Source organism: Podarcis liolepis (assembly GCF_965112155.1).
Source record: "Podarcis liolepis genome assembly, chromosome: 11".
In the NCBI taxonomy this organism is placed as follows: Eukaryota; Metazoa; Chordata; class Lepidosauria; order Squamata; family Lacertidae; genus Podarcis; species Podarcis liolepis.
Window position 1 is genome coordinate 57692400 of NC_139565.1, and position 20010 is coordinate 57712409.

Genomic DNA, 20010 nt, shown 5'->3' on the forward strand with positions numbered 1-20010 from the left:
CTTCTGATCGGCAAGTCCTAGGCTCTGTGGTTTAACCCACAGCGCCACCCGCGTTGGAAGATTTAGGACAGATAAAAGACAATACTTCTTCATGCAGAGGACAGTCAAACTATAGAACTCGTTCAATCTCTGGACCAGGGTGTCTTTAAAAGAGGATTAGACTAATTCATGGAGGAGAGGGCTATTAATGGCTACTAGCCATCATGGCTATGCTCTGCCCTCACAATTGGCAGCAGAAATGCTTCCAAATATCGTTTTCTGGAAACTACGGGTGGAGAGAGGGGTCTTGAGCTCATGTTCGGATCACTGGATTCCCTTCCCTCAGGCATTCGGTTGGCCACTATGAGAGCAGAATGATGGACTAGATGGGTCATTGGCCTGATCCAGCACACTCTTCTTATGTTCTTATGCTGGATGAGGGAAAGGCCTATCTAGTCCAGCATCTTTCTTTCGTAGTGGCCAGCTCCATGCATATGGGAAGCCTGCAAGCAGATCCTGAGTACAACAGCATTCTCCCCACTTGCAGTTCCTCACAACCAGGATTTAGGGGCATACTGTTATGTATTGAAGTTCTCACCCTGGGCCAGCAGGGGGATAATGTAGATAGTTATGCAAATGAAGGATCGAAAGTGACGTCCAGTGATTGGATAGTTTGTATGCAAATAAAGGATCGAAAGTGACGTTCAGTGATTGGATAGTTTTAGAAATTTGCTACAGTTACATTGTTCTGGAGCTCTATATAAGCAGGCTGACTGAGCTCCTCAGTTCAGTTCTGTTCTGGCCTTTGAATAAACAAGAGCTGTTTGAAGAATCTCTGTGTCGTCTGATATGTTCGCCCACAACATAACACATACTGTCTCCTATAGTGGAGATAGAGAATATGGCCATTGCATTAGGGGTGTGCGATGCAAGCTCTGTTGACAGTCTTTTCTCAGAAGCGGTGGAAATTTAAAGGCTCCCAAAGCCGAAGGGAATCACATAAGTTTCAGCTCAAGACAAAAACACATTTCCCTGTAACCCAACAATAATAGTAATAAGAGATTACTTGCAACTTAAGTGATCTTAGGGTCACAGCATGAGTCACGGCACTTCAAAGAGGTCTGGAGTTTCGCTTAGCCGCCACAAGGCTTCTTGGAGGCGGCTGATAAAAATGTCTCCCCAAGTTGAACAATTTGGGCAGCAAGTAGAGAAACCATCACACAACTACTCCCAAACACTTAGCCCAGCCTACCTCAATTACATGAACTGGCTCCTTAAACCTTCACTTTTAAGGTAATTTGCCTGACAAAACACACGAATCCAGGCATCCCAAGCCTTAGACCAGGGATGGGGAACTTGTAAGGATATACTGACCAACTTTTTGTGTTTTCTTGACTGCTAGGGTTATGCAGGGAATTAAGAAAACATCTTTCCATAATCGTTACATGGTGCTCTCTGATTTAAAACTTTTACATGTTTTTAATTATATATACATATTGTTGGAAACTGCTTTGTTATGAGACAGCAATGAATAAACATTTTTATGAATAAATAGTGATAAATAAATGGTGGCATCTGTCATCTCTTTACCCACAAACCTTTTTACGTGAGAGCAGTGGCTCTGTCAGGGCTGGGCTTCGGGGAACAAGCGCAGGGCCAGAAAGCTTGGGGAGCCAGTGACTACCAGAGAACAGAGTTGGGACAGAGTGGTGGTCTGAAACAAAGATGGCGTCAGCCCCTGACACGGGCTGCTATTGGCTTCCAACATGTTCTATTTTTTCTTTTTGCATTTTGTTGGGTGTGTGCACTACACAACATTGTCCTTTCCCCACAGTACCCCTGGAGTCATTGTTGCATTCTGGGGAAAGGAAGATGGTGGGTGCGACAGCTGTGTAATCCAAGTTCTAAACTGCACAGAGCTTCAAGCCCACACGTAGAGGAGGCGCCTCTTTTCAGATCTTGGTCCTCCTCAAACTGGAGGGTGAAAGCGCTTAATATGCTCATCCCCTTTCTAACTGCTTGAGTGTTTTACATGCAAACAGAACAACCAACAGGGGGACTGAAGAAGACACATAGGGAACTATCCTGACTTGCCTGGACCTGCCTCCAGAATCACAGATTGATTTATGAAGCTGCAGATGAAGCTGTCTTAAACTGAGTCATCTAGCTCTTGACTGCGTACTCTTGACTGCCAGTTCTCCGAGGTTTCAGGTAGAGGGCCTTTCCCTGCACCTGTCACCTGGAAATGCCAGGTATTGAACCCAGGGATTTCTGCATGTAGATCATGTGTTCTACTACCAAGCAATGCCAAAATATCATTCTTGTTTAGCTGTACATGGACTTCTGCACTAAAACAGTCTCTTGGAGTGAGCTCACTATGCTATTTAAGAGTACCCTGCCCACTGGAGAATCGTCATGTTCAAGCCTTCAACCTGGACTCTCCATCAGATGGTCAGCACCAACTGCCAATTGGCTCCCAGAACTGTCTCCTGCAATGACTGTTTCACGTGGGCATCATTTTGCTTCATTTTATAGCAACAGCAATAACACCATCCAAAGAGAGTAGGTACCAGCTTATAATCTTCTTCCCTTTGCCCCTTCTGTGAAGTGTCTAGATGGCTCTAAACCATTATTTTAAATAATCAACCACCTTGAGTGCATTGACAGAACAGCAGTATACAAACGCCATAAATAAACATCAAATAAACGGCATCAAAACACCCAGCTGCAAGGAAAACAAACACATAAAAAACGGCACTGAGAGAAATATGTATTTTCAGATTCCTACCTGAAGCTGTCAATGAGTCATAGCAGCTCCTGTCCTTCCTGCTTGTTCTGAAGGTCTGAAGGTCCTTCTCCCTGTATGTTTCGAACCCTTCGAAACTCCTCCTTTTGCTCCCATCATTGTCCCGCTTTTCGCTCAAGGAATTCATCTCGCCAAAGACGTCCAGGGATTCGGACCGTGCGCTGCTGTCAGTGTTCCCAGAATACCTCTTCATGCAAGAGTCCATGGGATCATTGCTTGAGTTACTTTTATCCTTGCTCTGCACCCACTGTTGGGTGTCAGAGAGAGACAACGTAGACAAGGTATCCACTTCGAAGTTGCTCTTGGAAACCTTGTGCCCACTGGTTTCACAATGCTGGTGTTTCTGTTTCTCTTTATGCTTGCTCTTCTCCGTCAGCAAGGAGAGCTCTTTGTCCGAGACATTTAATCTGTCACTGACCGAATGGCTGGTGAAGCCAGTGGACTTGCTTGCGAAGAGACTGCTCAGGTCGTCGTGAGCCCCCAATATCCGCTCGTCCTTGTGTTTGTGCTTATGTTTGTGTTTCCTTTTGTGAAGTCGGCCACTAGGTATGCTTGTCCCTGTGGCCTTTGGAGAGGTCAGTGAAGAATGCACATCCCCAAGCCCAATCCCTACTGGTGTCTGCAGATGGACCCCATGCTTCACTTTATGCTTGGCAGTATTGGGCATCTTCATGTGAGAGCTTGCGTGGAACTGGGGAGGAGGCACGGTGGGCCTCATGAACGGAGAAGCTGCTCCGAGTGTGTGAGACAAGTACAAAGGAGCAGGATACTGACTGTAGTAGCCAAGGTTCATCATAGGCATTGATGTGTAAGGCATTCCATAGGGTGCATAGTAACTCCCACTGGGAATAGGGTAACCAAACCCTTGTAAGAAAGGCACCTTCGTCATGGTGTCATTGGTTTTGGCAGGTCTACCACGCTTCTTCTTAGACTTCATGTCGGACGTCCTGCGAAGATACAGCAAAGGGTCATACTGGATATATGGCATAGGGTAATAGTGATCAAAGTTAATCCTGAAAATGCTGGGATACGGATTCTCGTGGTAAAATGTGTAGCTACGGTGAGAAATCCTGAACACTTGGAACTTGCTGATGAGCTCTTCCAGGTCTGCAAGGAACTGGAGGTCATCTCTGTTCTGCATGTTCTTCCTCTTCCTCTTGTGCTTTGGCTTCTTCATAGTCTCATGAGCGAGAAAGTTATCAACGATGAGATGCTTCTGCCGGTGACTGTGCCTGTTCTTAATGCTGGTGTCAGACTGAATGACCTCTGGATTGTCCAGGCTGCAGAAGTCAAATGAGTATCTTCTGCGAGATTCCGAAGTCTTCTCCGCTTGGTCGGACGTACTGTTGTTGTCGGTACCGATCCCACTGTCACTTGGTATGGTTTCCTCGCTGTGGGATTCGCTCACCGGAGACAGCGTGACCTCCTTCAGGGAACCTATATCGCAAAGGTGGGAAGGAGAATTCGCCATGAGCCTGGGTGGGGACAGCTTCCAAGTCCCGCCGTGTATTCCTTTCTGAGTTTTTGTGGGAAGAGCGCTGATGGGCTGTAGATTTGGCATAGTCTTTAACTCTGAAAAATTCATTTCAGTGCTGGCAGGGCTAAGGCTGCCGTTAGAGCCCACTAGCTGCGTCGAGAGCGGATGGACGGCTGCTGGTGATGATGATGCCACAAGTGACTGCAAGGTAGAAGGCACTGCTGGGTTTTCTGGCTGGCTAGATACGGGCCTCAAATGTTTCATGGCTGTCTTCGGGTCTTCCAGTGGGGGCTGCAGCTCGGATCTCGGCTTTCTTCCCCTTTTCTTACCAATGTAGATAGTCCCCTTCTTGCTCACGTTTATTTGCTTCCCTAGTCTCGCATCGATGGTGGGAGCCCCTGTGTTGGCTGGCGGCTGCGTTTTCATCTTCAGAGCCATGCTACTCGAGCAAGACAAGATCTGGCTCAAAAGGTTTTTCCTCTTGAGACTCTTCATTTTGTTAATGGTCTTGATGGTCTTCTTATCAAGAACACCAAGCTTGCCAACTTTCTTGTGAAACTTCAGCTCGCTGATGGTGTTCGTATCTTCCCCGGGGGCCATCTGGGCTAACTTCACCAAGTTCCTCCTCCTCTTCCTCTTCTTCGTGCCAGGAAATTCCCGACTGATGGGGCTGACTGGGCTGGTGGACGTTCCTTCATGGATGGTTTCAACAGTGAGCAAAGGCTGTTTTTTTGGTCGCCCCCTCTTCTTCTTGATGGGAGTAATCACAGTAAGACTGTCTGTATTGGTATACAGAGGACTGGATGGTGTTATGGGATAAGCTGAAGGAGGTTCTACCATCAGTTTCTCAGGGAGGCCTAGAGAAGGTTCCCGGAGCACATTTTTAGGTTTGCTACACGTCCACCTTCGCTTTGCTGCAAACTTCGGGTGCTGAACCTCTGGCTGCTTGCAAGGTGTCGGGGCATCATGTGTAACGGAAGCAGATGTCACGTGTGTAACTGAAGCAGGCGTCACAACTGCGGACTTTCTGAGCCTGGTGGCATTGGTTGCGGGAGATTTGCTGACTATCTCATTGCTTTCCACTGGTACCAACGGAGGCTCACTTTCCATCGCTTTCCCTTGCTTTGTAACTCGCAGGTCTTTCTTGCACACCTCTGCCTGTGCGTTAGTCATGCTGGCTACATCGCTGCCCACAGGATGCCTGGGAGGAGAGGTTTTCTCTGGGACACTCTTGTCGACAACGGCTTTTGCAGACTGCCGTTTCTTCCTTTTGTGACCAGGTGTCTCCACTACTGGAGTCTTGATTGGAATAGTAATCCGTACGTGACTCGAATCGTTTTCAGAAGTGTTGGCAGAATGTGGGCTTTGCCTAGAGGGTGATGGCTTAGTTGAGCTGGATTCCTTCTTCCCTTCCATGTTGTCGTGGGTTTTGGCTTCAAATGACTTCTGGGGATTTTTCACCCATTCTATGTCTGCATTTTGGATGGTTTGGTTGATCAAGTCTTTCTTACTGGATTTCTTCTTTGTGCTGCCAGTGGGCTGGTTGAGGGCTTCTACCTGTCCCTCTCCCTCTTGACTCACTAGGGGCGAAAAACCATTGCAATCAGACAGTTTGTTTGGCTGGGAAGTTGCGCTGAGACTATTAGACCCTGGGACTGCACTGATTGCTGCAAGGTCTTTATTATTACCGTTTGACAACTGAGCCCAGCTGCTGCTGGCGTTAGATTTCTTCACTTGGGACTTGCTGAAAGATACAGTGGGCTCCGAACCAGGGATCTTGGTGGCTTCTCGGTGTGGCTCTGGGGCAATGAAGCAGGCTTGAGGAGCTGGCCCAGATTCAGAGCTCACCGACCAGTCGAGATGATGCTGGTTGTTGCTTTTTTGCTGGTGCCGCGATTTTAAGGTGTCACTGGTGAAGTCTTGCTGGAGAACGGGATCATAGTGCACAGCAGAATGCTTTGGCAGTCTGTCATAAACCTGGGAATGAGAAAAAGAGAAAAGAAGAGAAAAAAAGTTAGGGCTTCTGATCCCTGAAAAGAATTTGCCAGAATGGGTTTTTTCTTTTCTTGCAAAATGAAAACAAAGCAAACAAACCCACAATATAATAAATATTATTATACTAAATATATGTATTTTAGGAAATAAGCAACTTGTCGGTCTTTGGACTGCAATAAATACAGTGGTACCTTGGAAGTCGAACGGAATCTGCTCCAGAAGTCCGTCTGACTTCCAAAACGTTTGGGAACCAAGGTGCAGCTTCCGATTGGCTGCAGCAAACTCTTGCAGCCAATCGGAAGCTGTGGAAGTCACGTCGGACGTTTGGGTTCCAAAGAACGTTCGAAAACCGCAACAAATACTTCTGGTTTTCAATCATTTGGGAGCCAAAAGGTTCAACTCCCAAGGTGTTTGAAAACCAAGGTGCAACTGTAATTGTTTGTTCTGTTTGTAAAAAGGGGCTATGTACAGAATAGAACAACCTGGGACCAGTGAACTTAAAACAGCACCCTTCTATTCTTTATGCCCCTGTCTATGCACTGGAAGAACACCTTTCCATGGTGAGATATCTATGACTATACTTTCTACGGTGAAAGAAATGGAAGGACCTTTATACTGAGTGTCACAAGAATCCATGCTCCAAATTGGAAAAAAAGAGTTCGGCACAAATCCAAAGCTTGTTGTCACATTCTCTTACACAGCAGATCCATTAAAAAGCAAAACAAACTCCTGAAATATCCTGGCTCCCATTCACCTTTCTTTTCCTAATTCCATTTTTTTCCCCATTATTTCAGAAGACTTTACAAGAGCTAGCATAGCATTTTCTCATTTAAAAGTAGCATTTTAGAAAAAAGAGATGCTATAGACCAGGAATGGGCAGGAGGTAGACTGGAATCTGGTCTCGGTTGGCAAGGATTTCCGATTCCTAGTTGCTTAACAATAAACACAACAAAATGACCAACCCCAACACCCTGAAATTGTATTATTGAAATTAAGAAAGCTTTCAGGAAGGACACCAGGAGTGAAAGGATTGAGCTTAATCCTGGTGCTCAAAAACAAATTTACGGGCTCAGAAATGCTCATGTTAGTCACTTTACACCTGGCATCAACTAGCAGATTTCAGTATTCTAGTAAAAAGGAACAAGCAAAGGTATATCCTGCAAGCCTGACATGTGTCCACCACCCCAGCTACAAAGAAATGAAATGACAGCAGGGCACAGTGGTTAGAGCAAGCTCTCCCAGTCCATTCAGATGTGTTGGTCTACTGCTCCTGTCAACCAGATTGGAAGTTAGATTTCAAGTTACCACCATTCCGGTCAAGTTGCTCTCTTTTGGATTGGACCAAATCTGACCCAATTCACAGCCCTGAATTTCAGGTTCTGCCTACAGAATCCAGGTTCCTGCTTTCTACCCCGATACCGTAAGATTCTCTTAGTTTCCTCCTACTTGTCAAGGCTGATCATTTGGGGGCGAGCACATGTGCGGGAGGACAGGGATCTTTCCGCGTGCTTGACTGCTGCATGGTAACCACAGATCCTGTGGCTCAGAGCAGGTTGAGTTTCATTAGCTGCAACTGATACGTGTAGACTGTTTACTCAGAATAACTGGCACAGCCAGCTGAAATTAATGCACTCAGAGCGCATTTTGCTCCCAGTGTCTCCATCTGGCTCTCCGCCTGATCCTGTTGCTCCTAATGTTTTGCCTTCTCTTTGCCCCGCTGGGTGAACTGCACTGTCAAAAGGCAGGGTGGAGAACAAACACAAAAGCAACAGCCGACATGCCAAAGTAATGAGAGAAAGAGAAAGAGAGAGAGACTTTAAAACAACCACCAGCAGCAGATTGGGTAAGACAGGCTAGATGGCAGTCAGTGGTTTGCAGTATAGCGCCCAGTGGCTAAGAGCCTGAGCTTTGAATCAGGAAGTTTCTGCTGCAAATCTCATATCTATATCTATCATCTATCACCTATCTATCACCTATCTATCTATCTATCTATCTATCTATCTATCTATCTATCTATCTATCATCTATCTATCTATCATCTATCTATCATCTATCTATCTATCATCTATTTATCTATCTATCTATCTAATCTATCTATCTATCTATCTATCTATCTATCTATCTATCTATCTATCTATCATCTATCTATCTATCTATCATCTATCTATCTATCTATCATCTATCTATCTATCATCTATCTATCTATCATCTATCTATCTATCATCTATCTATCTATCATCTATTTGGGGGGGGACTATTGGGTTGCTACTGCTGCTGCTGTTGTTGTTATGTATTTTGTGGTTTTGTATCTTGATTTTATTCTGTGAACTGCCCTGAGCCCCCCTGGGTACAGGGCAGTATATAAATTTAATCAATCAATCAATCAATCAATCTACATTTTTCTTCGTCTTCCCCTTTTCACTTTATTTTGGAAAAAACACTTTGAAATACTACTACTACTACTAATAATAATACTAATAATAGCGGCAAAAAGCTTGTCCTGACTAAGGTGCAGTAAATCACTTGTGAGGTGAATGGATCAGCAATAAGGTATTCTTGTTAAAACAACTGCCACGACCGCTGCATATTGGTCCAACATGTTGAACTGAATTTCACACTGAGGGCAGTGTTTAGGTGACTGGATCAATGGCTGCTGTTATAATCCTGTCACTTGTAGCAAAAGGATCAGTTTTTGGGTGTGTGGGAGCTACGGGTATCCCAGTATGTATTGGAGTGGGGGGTGGGAATCTGCCCAAACTAGATCTGCTGATAGTTTGCAGGCCTGGCATGGAGGGCTTGCTCAATCCACGGTTTCCCACTCCAAACGTAATAGCAAACAATGGTTTGATGAAACCAGGAAGTAACCTATTAATTGCTGTGCACGAAAGAAAAGGAAGACATGTTGTGCCCACGGGCTCATTCCCCAGTCCATGAGTTGGAGAGTCATCTGAATTCAGCCATTATCAACTTGTGCTTTCCTCGGAGTTTCTTGTATGTATTGGCTACACCAAATCCTTCAAATTGTCTCAAAATTTCACTTTAGAGGACAGCTCTAGTAATATCAAGAAACAACCTACCGCGGCAAATGCTATCACTCTTAACATTCTAAAATCCTCAATGTCCTTTCCAAGCAGGAATCTCCAAAAGTGACTCTTTAGGCAAAACCCAACGTTGCCACCAATGACAGGGTAAGATGGACTATACTATCAACATATCACTTATATTCAAGGATGAATGAGAGAAATTGAGAGAGATACGCATTTGGTCACCATCTTTGTGGGCCAAGGGTCTGAGAAAATGCAGCTTCTGGAATGTTTGATTGGGATGAATGAATGAATAAGTTCTTAGCCTTGGGTGACGCCTCCCTGCCTAAGAAATTATCTTCTCTATTTATCGACGACACGCCTCAAACTTTATGCAGACAGTCTAATCACCCTCTATTCAAACCCTTCTCTAATATTCAAGCACACCGACAGCTGTGACACGGAGGTGGTATAACAGCCAAAGTGAGGTTACTCTGTAATCTAGAGATCAAGCACGCAGGGAAGAGATCATAAAACAAGTTCTACGTGTTGTTTTTCGAGGGAGAAGGAAGATCAGCTCCTAACCTGCGCGTAACCCCTCTCCCTAATGCCTAAGATCCACCTTCTCAGAGAGGCATCAGTTAGATTGTTTGACAGGAAGCTGGCTCACAAATCAAAGTTAATACAGTGCAGGAGGGACACGGGTGGCGCTGTGGGTTAAACCACAGAGCCTAGGACTTGCAAATCAGAAGGTCGGCAGTTCGAATCCCCACGACGGGGTGAGCTCCCGTTGCTCGGTCCCTGCTCCTGCCAACCTAGCAGTTCGAAAGCACGTCAAAGTGCAAGTAGATAAATAGGTAGCGCTCTGGCGGGAAGGTAAACGGTCTTTCCGTGCCCTGCTCTGGTTCGCCAGACGCGGCTTAGTCATGCTGGCCACATGACCCGGAAGCTGTACGCCGGCTCCCTCGGCCAATAAAGCAAGATGAGCGCCGCAACCCCAGAGTCAGTCATGACTGGACCTAATGGTCAGGGGTCCCTTTACCTTTACCTCAGGTTAAGAACTTAATTCGTTCTGGAGGTCTGTTCTTAACCTGAAGTGTCTGTAACCCTAGGTACCACTGTACCTTGATGCCCTCTCATTTAAAGCATTGGGAGATCCATCTGCAGAAAACACACACACACCACAGTACCTCAAATGTAATTCTCTATTAAGAAGCTTTATCTGGATAGATAAGCAGCTGGTTCCCATGTCACTAATTGCTGTCTGCTGTGATTTTAAAACATCTGCACCATTGTGCTCATCATTTTCATATTCTAATCACTCTGAATCTTGTGAGGAGCGGGGAAAATAAAATAAAATAAAAAGACATATCGCTGATTGTTTCCCTGGGTTCATTAGTACACAGCCTCCTCGCAGAAAGCATTAAAGGGCAAACCGAGCGTTGATTGGCTGCTAGTTCATTTCTGGGCCAAATTCAAGGTGTTCACGTTAGTATTTAAAGCCCTAAATATTTGAGAGACAACCTCTTTTGGAAAATGCCAGTACCCAAGACTGTTTAAGAAGTGTTGGCAAATGGAGTTGGCACCAAATTTCCACCTAGAATGAAAACTGAAGTGGATATGGGATGGTGATTAGGGAAAATATCTGCTTCTTTTTTTAAGGGAATTTCAGTAAGATTACACAAATGCCTCGTGTGAAGCTGAAGTATACCTCTTAGACCATCTCTAACTCTACAAGATGCTTTCTTGGCTCCAAAACCTCAGACCCTTTTACTGGAGAAGTTGGGGAATTACACTGGCCCTGAAAGACCTACATTGCTTCCCAGTACGTTTCCGAGCACAATTCAAAGTGTTGGTCCTGACCTTTAAAGCCCTAAACAGACTCGACCTTTAGACCTGAAGGAATCTCTCCACCCCCATTGTTCAGCCCAGACACTGAAGTCCAGCACTGATGGCTTTCTGGTGATTCCCTCACTGCAAGAAATGAAGCTACAGGGAACCAGGCAGAGGTCCTTCTCGGTAGTGGCACCTGCCCTGTGGAACGCCCTCCCACCAGATGTCAAGGAGATGAGTAACTATGTAAACTTTAGAAGACCTCTGAAGGCAACCCTGTATAGGGAAGCCTTTTAATGTATAATGCTTCATTATGCTTTTATCTATGTTGGGGCAAGCCAATCAGATGGGTGGGATACAAATCATAAAATTGTTGTAATTGTTGTTGTTGTTAATTCTTGGTTCCTACATGTAGACTATGAGCTTTAAATAAGCTACATATAACACAGGTCTTGAAAGACCTACATTGGCTCCCAGTACATTTCCGAGCACAATTCAAAGTGTTGGTGCTGACCTTTAAAGCCCTAAACGGCCTCGGTCCAGTATACCTGAAGGAGCGTCTCCACCCCCATCATTCTACCCGGACGCTGAGGTCCAGTGCCAAGGGCCTTCTGGCGGTTCCCTCATTGCGAGAAGCAAAGCTACAGGGAACCAGGCAGAGGGCCTTCTCGGTAGTGGCGCCCACCCTGTGGAACGCCCTTCCAGCAGATGTCAAAGCGATAAACAACTACCTGACATTCAGAAGACATCTTAAGGCAGCCCTGTTCAGGGAAGTTTTTAACGTGTGATATTTTACTGTATTTTTGGTTTTTATGGAAACCGCCCAGAGTGGCTGGGGAGGCCCAGCCAAATGGGCGGGGTATAAATAATAAATTATTATTAATTATTATTATTATTATTATGCGTCCTTAGGGCAAGTTGCACACACATCTTTAGTTAAAAGAACTTCCTATTTGTGTTGATTTTGGGGAGCTGGGAAGAACTATAGCTTCACGTTTCGTTCTATATTTAGTCCTGAACTGCTTGGTTCGCTTTTTAGCCAAATACTAATGAAATATTGTTGTAAAGCTGCTGGGTCCTCCCTCCCTCCACCCCCAACTTTGTCCATCTCTAGGGATGTTTTTTTCAACAACAGCCTAGCTATCTTCAGAGGGCAGTATTAGGAGGAACAGACTCTGGGAAAATCCGGAACAATAGAATTCTTCTGTCAACTTGAACAAAGGGCCCGTCACTGCTGACATAACAAATCCATTTAAATATTGTGCCTGAGCGCAACACAGTTTGGCGGTTCGGTTTTTAGGCAGCTGTGTGAGAACAATCAGACCTTAAGTACAGTACAACAGCCCTACTTACAAAAACTTGACCCCTCCCACACCAAGCGGATAACCCTTCTTTGAACAATGCGGCAGTGTCAAGCCGCTTTAAATGGGCTTCAAGTACTGCTTAGAAATGCCAAGGTTTTGCCACTGTAGGCAAAGAGGTTGCGACGACTTTCAGAGGGATTGCTTCTGTGCATCTACTATTTCATGCAAAGCAACTCCACCTTTGAAAACGTCCCCATTCCCTGACAAAGAACGGGTATTATTAACACAGTGTGGCTGGGAAGGCTGCCCTTTCCAGAAAGGGGATGCCATCTAACTTTCAAGGGCTTTAAGCATCAACACATCACAGGATGCAGGAACACTAGAGGAATCCCATGAGATCTGCCTCTACTGATCAAGTGACCTTTGCAGATGTCCAAGCCAGTGTTAGAAACTCAGACATACAAGCTAGGCACCAAATGGCCCCTTAAACCAGGGTTATCGTCGCCAAAATGGAATATGTAGTCAGTGACATAGCAAGGCTAGGTGGTACCCGGAAAATTTCTTGTCTCCCCCTCCCATTGAATTTTTGTTTTGTTTTTGCCTGCAAAAATGGTTTGACTTTATTTCATATTTTCTTACAAAGGAATGTGGATTCTGGGCCTCTGATAACAAGCAGGCGACTGTGGACTTAAATCTACAGGATGGATTGTGTTATGGCTTGTGTTATTTTATTTATAACAGGCATGTCCCAAGAGACTGCGATCTACTCCCACCATTAATTGACCAATGTTGTTGAGATTTTTTTGCTGAGATCGCCGCAGAGTCTATTTTGTTACCCCCCTCAGAGGTAACACCCGGGGCGAACCGTCCCCACCTTGTAGTTGCCATTTGGGGGAGCAGATGGTTCGAAAGTCAAATTATTATTCTTTTTTTGTACCTGCTATTCACTCTGATTGTGCAGACAAAATATCAAAGACAGAATTGTTAGTATGCAAAAGCAGGCAAAATCCAAGGAATCCCAGGCATGAACCGCGCGATTTCTGTTCTCATGCTGAAGCAAAGTTCTTAACCCGAGGTACTATTTCTGGGTTAGTGGAGTCTGTAACCTGAAGCGTACATAACCTGAAGCATCTGTAACCCAAGGCACCACTGTAATTATTATTATTATTATTATTATTATTATTATTATTATTATTATTATTGGCTCAGGAGCAGACCAGACTAGCTTTATATATATTTTTTTTCCTGGCCAGGGTGGCAAGTCTAATTATACTGGGTAAAATTTAATCTGTAGCCAAATCCTCGCTGTAAAGGAAAACATCTCTATTTATTCTACCACCTTGCGTTGATTTTGTTTTACCTTCTGAAGGGAGGGAGCACAGATTTGGATCTGAAAAAGCCAATGTAAATATGAAGGCAAACAAATCTACCCTTGAAAAGTTCAGAAGACACATTTTGGATGTTCATTAATATTAACAAGTTTTGAACTGCGCATTTGTACCCTTCCAAGAAGCACAGCAATGTTTGTTTGCATTTGAAGAAGTGCGCGGGAGCCTTTGATCACTCACGGTACTCCGTGGCGTTCACCTACATTCAAGTCGTTTGTTTGCATTTGTTGATTTGCATTTTGTTCGGCTCTGGAATTTAGGAGGACAGATTTACAGGATGTTGAAGGCAGCAGCTTACTTGTCAAAGGCACCCAACAGGTTGCCGCAACAAGCAGCCAGCTTTCGTGGTGCTGGGTGGCAGGAGAGGGATGTAGAAGCAGCCCATCTTTGGGACCAAGGCCTAAGCAGAATCCTGGAGGCTGGAGAATCCAGAGTCAGGAAAGCAGGCATAGAAGGCTATGCTGAATGTTGCCCAAGGAAAACCCAAGTCTGTTTCCCCAACTTGGGTCTCCGGCTGTTTTTGTACTACAACTCCCATCATCCCTAGCTAGCAGGACCAGTGGTCAGGGGTGATGGCAATTGTAGTTCAAAAACAGCTGGAGACCCAAGTTGGGGAAACACTGCTTTAGATAGTGCTATCAAGTCAGGGGGGACCGATAGGTTTTCTGTGATGGTTGAGTCAACCAGGAACAACCCTATGGACCTCTGGTTTTTTGATCGGTAAACCTTAAATTGCTTACCACAAAAGGCAGCATTTCACAGATCTCCAAAGTTCCACATTTTAGACCTCGTGGCTCCCAGCAACATTGCCCAGATTTGACAAATGAATGACAATCAGGCAAGTGAGCCATAAATTCATCTGATGAATTTATATGCCATCTTTCAATATGAAATAGGGAAGTACTGAAAAACTTTCAGAAGCTAAAAACTGAAGGCAACAAGGTGGACTTTTTGGGGAAAGGATTCCATAACCAAAATGGCCCTCTCTCTGGTTGTTAGCTACCTTAGCTTTGAAGGCAGGAACACCTGGAGCAAGGCCTTGGATGACGACTGTAATGGGCAGGCAGGTAGATGCAGAGGCAGATATTCTATTGGGTATCCCAGCCCCATGTCTGGGAGGGATGGGGAACTTGGGGCCATCAGATATTACTGGATGCCCAGTTCCCATCAGTTGCAACCTGCATGGCCAATGGTCAGACATGATGGGAGTTTAAGTTCAACAGTCACTAGAGGGCCACATCCAAGAGGGAGCAATTTGAATTGGGCTCTGATGCAAGGCAGCAACCAGTGTCACTACGTAAGTACTGGTGAGATATGTCTCCAACAACAGATCCCTGCCAAAAGTCTAGCAAGTCCGTGTTTTGGATTTGTTGTAGTTTCCAAACAGCCCTCAATGGCGATCCCAGGTACAAAGCAAACCAACTAATGGAGCTAAAGTTGATTCGTAGGTAACAGCAAAATTCTAATTGATGATAGAACGATGTCAGGGCCACTGCTCATTTCTCTGCTGCTACCACCTGGGCAACAACACCTGTCTGCTGTCCTGCAACACTGCAATATGAACTGCTGCAAGAACTTTTGCTGAGGCTCCTTTGTGTGGAAGACCAGAAGTTTGGGTCATGCAATCATGGCTATACTCATTTAAAATAAAAATCTTACGTTAAGTTGTAAGGAGGACCATATTAGACCTTTGCTGTAGCTAAGCCTTGGACTCCTCCCACATCTCTTGTGCACCTCTCTGAACAACAACCACAACAAAAGTGAGCTAGGACCAGTCATCAGCTCTCAGCCTAACCTACATCACAGAGTTGTTATGAGATTAAAGTAGAGAGCAAAGGGAACCATGTATGCCATCTAAATGGCCTCGGCCCAGTATACCTAAAGGAGCGTCTCCACCCCCATCGTTCTGCCCAGACGCTGAGGTCCAGCACCGAGGGCCTTCTGGTGGTTCCCTCATTGCGAGAAGCAAAGCTACAGGGAACCAGGCAGAGGGCCTTCTCGGTAGTGGCGCCTGCCCTGTGGAACGCCCTCCCATCAGATGTCAAAGAGATAAACAACTACCTGACATTTAGAAGACATCTGAAGGCAGCCCTGTTTAGGGAAGATTTTAATGTGTGACATTTTAATGTATTTTTAATCTTTGTTGGAAGCCACCCAGAGTGGCTGGGGAAACCCAGCTAGATGGGCGGGGTACAAATAATAAATTGTTGTTGTTGTTGTTGTTGTTGTTGTTGTTGTTGTTGTTGTTGTTGTTGTTGTTGTCTTGAGCTCCTTGGAAGAAGGTCAGAAAGAAATATAACAGCAGCAGCAGCAGTAATAGATTATCAATCTAGAGCTTTACTCACTAGGCCACAGTACCTCCTGTATCTTCCACCTCTTTCTGCTCTGCAACTTCCTTGCTAAATAAACAGAATAAACTCGCATGTATCATAAACCTGCTGTGCTCAGTGAAATAAAGTTCTCTGGGGGAGATCTCTCCAGGTACATCTGTGCACAGCAAAAGCTGATTTTGCTGGTGTGAAAGGTAAGGGCAGAGCTGCAGCAAATGTTGCAAACACAGAGAACGTGTCTCAGCCCGAGTAAATATTTAAACAACGGGCGTATAAAACAGAAGCTCTGGAAAGGAACCTTGTGCAAAAGCAAGAGTGGGAGGCTCTGCGTTAATCTTTCATAAACCAAACCTTGAGTTGCTTCTTCACCAAGCATCTATTTCTCAGCCAAGAGTTCTGATTAAGGGAAAGCAGACTGACAACTGTGCTAAAGTGCGGCTTTAGATCGCCAGTATTTCCTGGTGCTTGATGAACAGAGGAGCCTGCCTTTGACTAAGGCAATGCCAAAGGCTCAGGCTTCGGCGGTTCTGCTTGCCTTGGCAAACGAGGGGATGCCCTCTGGTTGGCATGGCGAGCAGCCAGCCTTACTGCCAGCTCTGAAGCTACAGGTAGGCAGAGATAATCCGGGCAGTTGCATGGCCATTCCTGAGACATTCCCAGTGCCAAAGGTGGGAGTAAGTTTTGGGTTGTTGGGCCCAACCTTGGCTTGGATTTCCACATTCAGTTCAGACCAGGCCAACAATGCCCAAAGAAAGGAAGAACAAAGCTGTTGTGATGCTTTGGTCTGCTAGTAAAACAAGACATTACAGATAATGGGGAAACGCTTATCAAAATGTAAGCCAAAACTAATGTGGTACCAGTCTAAATGGCTCTGATGGCTGTTGAAGCAGATATCCTCTTGGAAGCTATTCAACGTTTTGGGGGCTGGAATCTACTTTAGCTTACCAAACACTGCCAAAGGTTCATCTTTGTTCCATGGACTTGAAGCATGCAAAGTCTCAAGATGGAGAAGAAGAAGAAGAAGAGAAGAGTTTGGATTTGATACCCCACTTTTTCACTACTCTAAGGAGTCTCAAAGTGGCTAACAATCTCCTTTCCCTTCCTCCCCCACAACAAACACTCTGTGAGGTGAGTGGGGCTGAGAGACTTCAAAGAAGTGTGACTGGCCCAAGGTCACCCAGCAGCTGCATGTGGAGGAGCGGGGAATCGAACCCAGATCACCAGATTACGAGTCCACTGCTCCTAACCACTACACCACACTGGTTGAGAGATGCACCACTTCTACATGGGAAAGTAAGAGTGGTTAAGAATAAAAATGGTATCCCATGTGAAGTGACTTGGGAGCCTTTGACAGATCAACGTGACACCTGCGAGGAATGGATTTGGGAGGCCTTGATTGTGATAGAGAAGAAACAGGAAGAGAGGGCCATAAAAGGTTATTGTATGTGGTGGCAATGTAAAATCATTAAAAAGGCCTGGGAGAAGACATACAAAGACTGGAAAGTTTTGGGAAAATGACTGTTGTTAAAAAATATTGAAGTCATGATATTGAGATATTCAGGTTTTGTTGGACTTACTGAACAAAAGACTTTGTTCCTGTACTCAAGTGTGGACGCCAGGCCACGACCAGCCAGCCCAGAAGGAAGAAGCCACAGCCAAAGAAGATAAAGAAGATTGGCGAAATAAACTATTGAATTATGCAGGACAAATTAGTTAACTTGAAACCCAGAAAGAAAGAGGACTTCCAAATTTAAAAAGGGATAAATGTTCAATGCATAGCTTTAAAGCTTTTGCGTATAGATTTTTACATTAGTATAACTTTCAATACTCACTTGTAATAAGATGAAGTAGATTTAAACTTGAAATATTAAGTGTGTGAGGTTTTAAGGATGTGTGCGAACGACTATCAAGCCATGAAACCAAGAAGGGGGGAAGGGGAGGGAAGTCAACCAAAATTATGGTTTAAAAATCTGTTGAAGTTGTTTTGGAAAATGTAATAAATTGTTATGGGGGGGGGGGGAGATGCACCACTTCTACCGTCCTAGGATTCACTTGTCGTTTATGGTGACCTAATACCTGTGATACCTGTTTTTTCTCCCTCCCTCGGTGCTCTGGGTCAACTTGCAAGCCATCTAGCTTAATCTGACCAAACTGGGACATTGATTAATCCATGCTGTCAAAGACTCATTCTCACAATTTAAGGAGGATGTTGAGAAACAGGGGCGTGTGCAGAGGAGGACAACCAAGATGATCAAAGGTCTGGAAACCAAGCTGTATGATGAACGTTTGAAGGAGCTGGGTAGGTTTAGCCAGGAAAGGAGGAGATTGAGAGGAGACATGATAGCCATCTTCAAATATCTCAAGGGTTGGCCCATGGAAGAGGGAATAAGCTTGTTTCCCCCTCTGCTCTGGAAGGTAGGACTCAAACCAATGACTTCAAGTTACAAGAAAGGAGATTCCGACAAAACACCAGGAAGAACTTTCTGACAGTAAGAGCTGTTCAACAGTGGAACAGTCTCTCTTGGTAAGTTGTGGACTCTCCTTCCTTGGAGGTCCTTAAGCAGAGGTTGGGTGGCCATCTGTCATGGATGCTTGAGCTGAGATTCCTGCATTGCAGGGGGTTGGATTGGATGACCCTGGGGTCCCTTCCAACTCTACAATTCTACGATTCTATTATTCATCTCAGGAATTTCAATCTGCAGGTGTCTATTATATCTCACCATTTCCTCTCCCGTTTCCCCCGTCCAGTGTGAATTTACACCTAATAAAACTTGCAAAATTGCATGTTACTTTTTGCACATAAATACACAGAACTAGGCTGCGTCATGGGGCATGAAAGCCCAGCGATACAGCCACTCCGCCGGAAAGCTTGCTGCAGAGAAAATGACGTGGAGGCCCTTTTATGATCTGAGAAATGACTGTTTTTACAGCGCACTAAATAAAGCCTGCTATTGGAGCTGGAGCTTTGTAATTGAAGAAGCTTCTGCTCTTGCTGGGAGGCACTCAGACACAGAGCATGCAGAAATGGGTGTGCGGATCTGAGTACTTTCCTACATTACAGAGAGCCTTCAGTGTGAAACTGCTCCCTGCCCTCCTGCAAGTGACACAGGCCCTTGTTTAAAGCAGCTAGAGCAGCGCGTCTCAACCTGTGGGTCCCCAGATGTTGTTGGACTACAACTCCCATCATCCCTAGCTAGGAAGGCCATGCTAGGGATGATGGGAGTTGTAGTCCAACAACATCTGGGGACCCACAGGTTGAGAACCGCTGAGCTAGAGAAAGCCAAGGTGAAGGTTCACTGTTGTCTGCAACCAGGTCTGCACAGCCCATGGGTAGGCAAACTAAGGCCTGGAGGCCGGATCTGGCCCAATCGCCTTCTAAATCTGGCCCATGGATGGTCTGGGAATCAGTGTGTTTTACCATGAGCAGAATGTGTCCTTTTATTTAAAATGCATCTCTGGGTTATTTGTGGGGCGTGTCTGGTGTTTTTACATGAGTAGAATGTGTGCTTTTATTTAAAACGTATCTCTGGGTTATTTGTGGGGCATAGGAATTCGTTCCATTTTTTTCTTCAAAATATAGTCCGGCCCCCCACAAGGCCTGAGGGACAGTGGACTGGCCCCCTGCTGAAAAAGTTTGCTGACCCCTGGTACAGCCATTCCATGTATGCTTTTATTTAAAACGTATCTCTGGGTTATTTGTGGGGCATAGGAATTCGTTCCATTTTTTTATTCAAAATATAGTCTGGCCCCCCACAAGGTCTGAGGGACAGTGGACTGGCCCCCTGCTGAAAAAGTTTGCTGACCCCCAAATCTGAGAACCTTTATACCAACTTCCCCCACCCAAACATTTTCAAGGCAAAAAGGCTTCTGATTCC

The 20010-nt window shown here is 45.2% G+C and overlaps 1 protein-coding gene across 4 annotated transcripts in view; it reads right to left on the reverse strand.

Moving 5' to 3' along the window:
* The window catches only part of SETBP1 (SET binding protein 1), a 257268-nt gene that overhangs the window by 77970 nt on the left and 159288 nt on the right, over positions 1–20010 (reverse strand). For all 4 annotated transcript variants that reach the window (XR_014517224.1, XR_014517225.1, XM_083465686.1 and 1 more), the window contains one exon: positions 2768–6239. Coding sequence is in view for 2 of the 4 variants with exons in the window: in XM_083465686.1 (XP_083321812.1) it covers positions 2768–6239 (3472 nt within the window). In the remaining 2 variants the exon portion in view is untranslated. The remainder of the gene's footprint in view (positions 1–2767; positions 6240–20010) is intronic.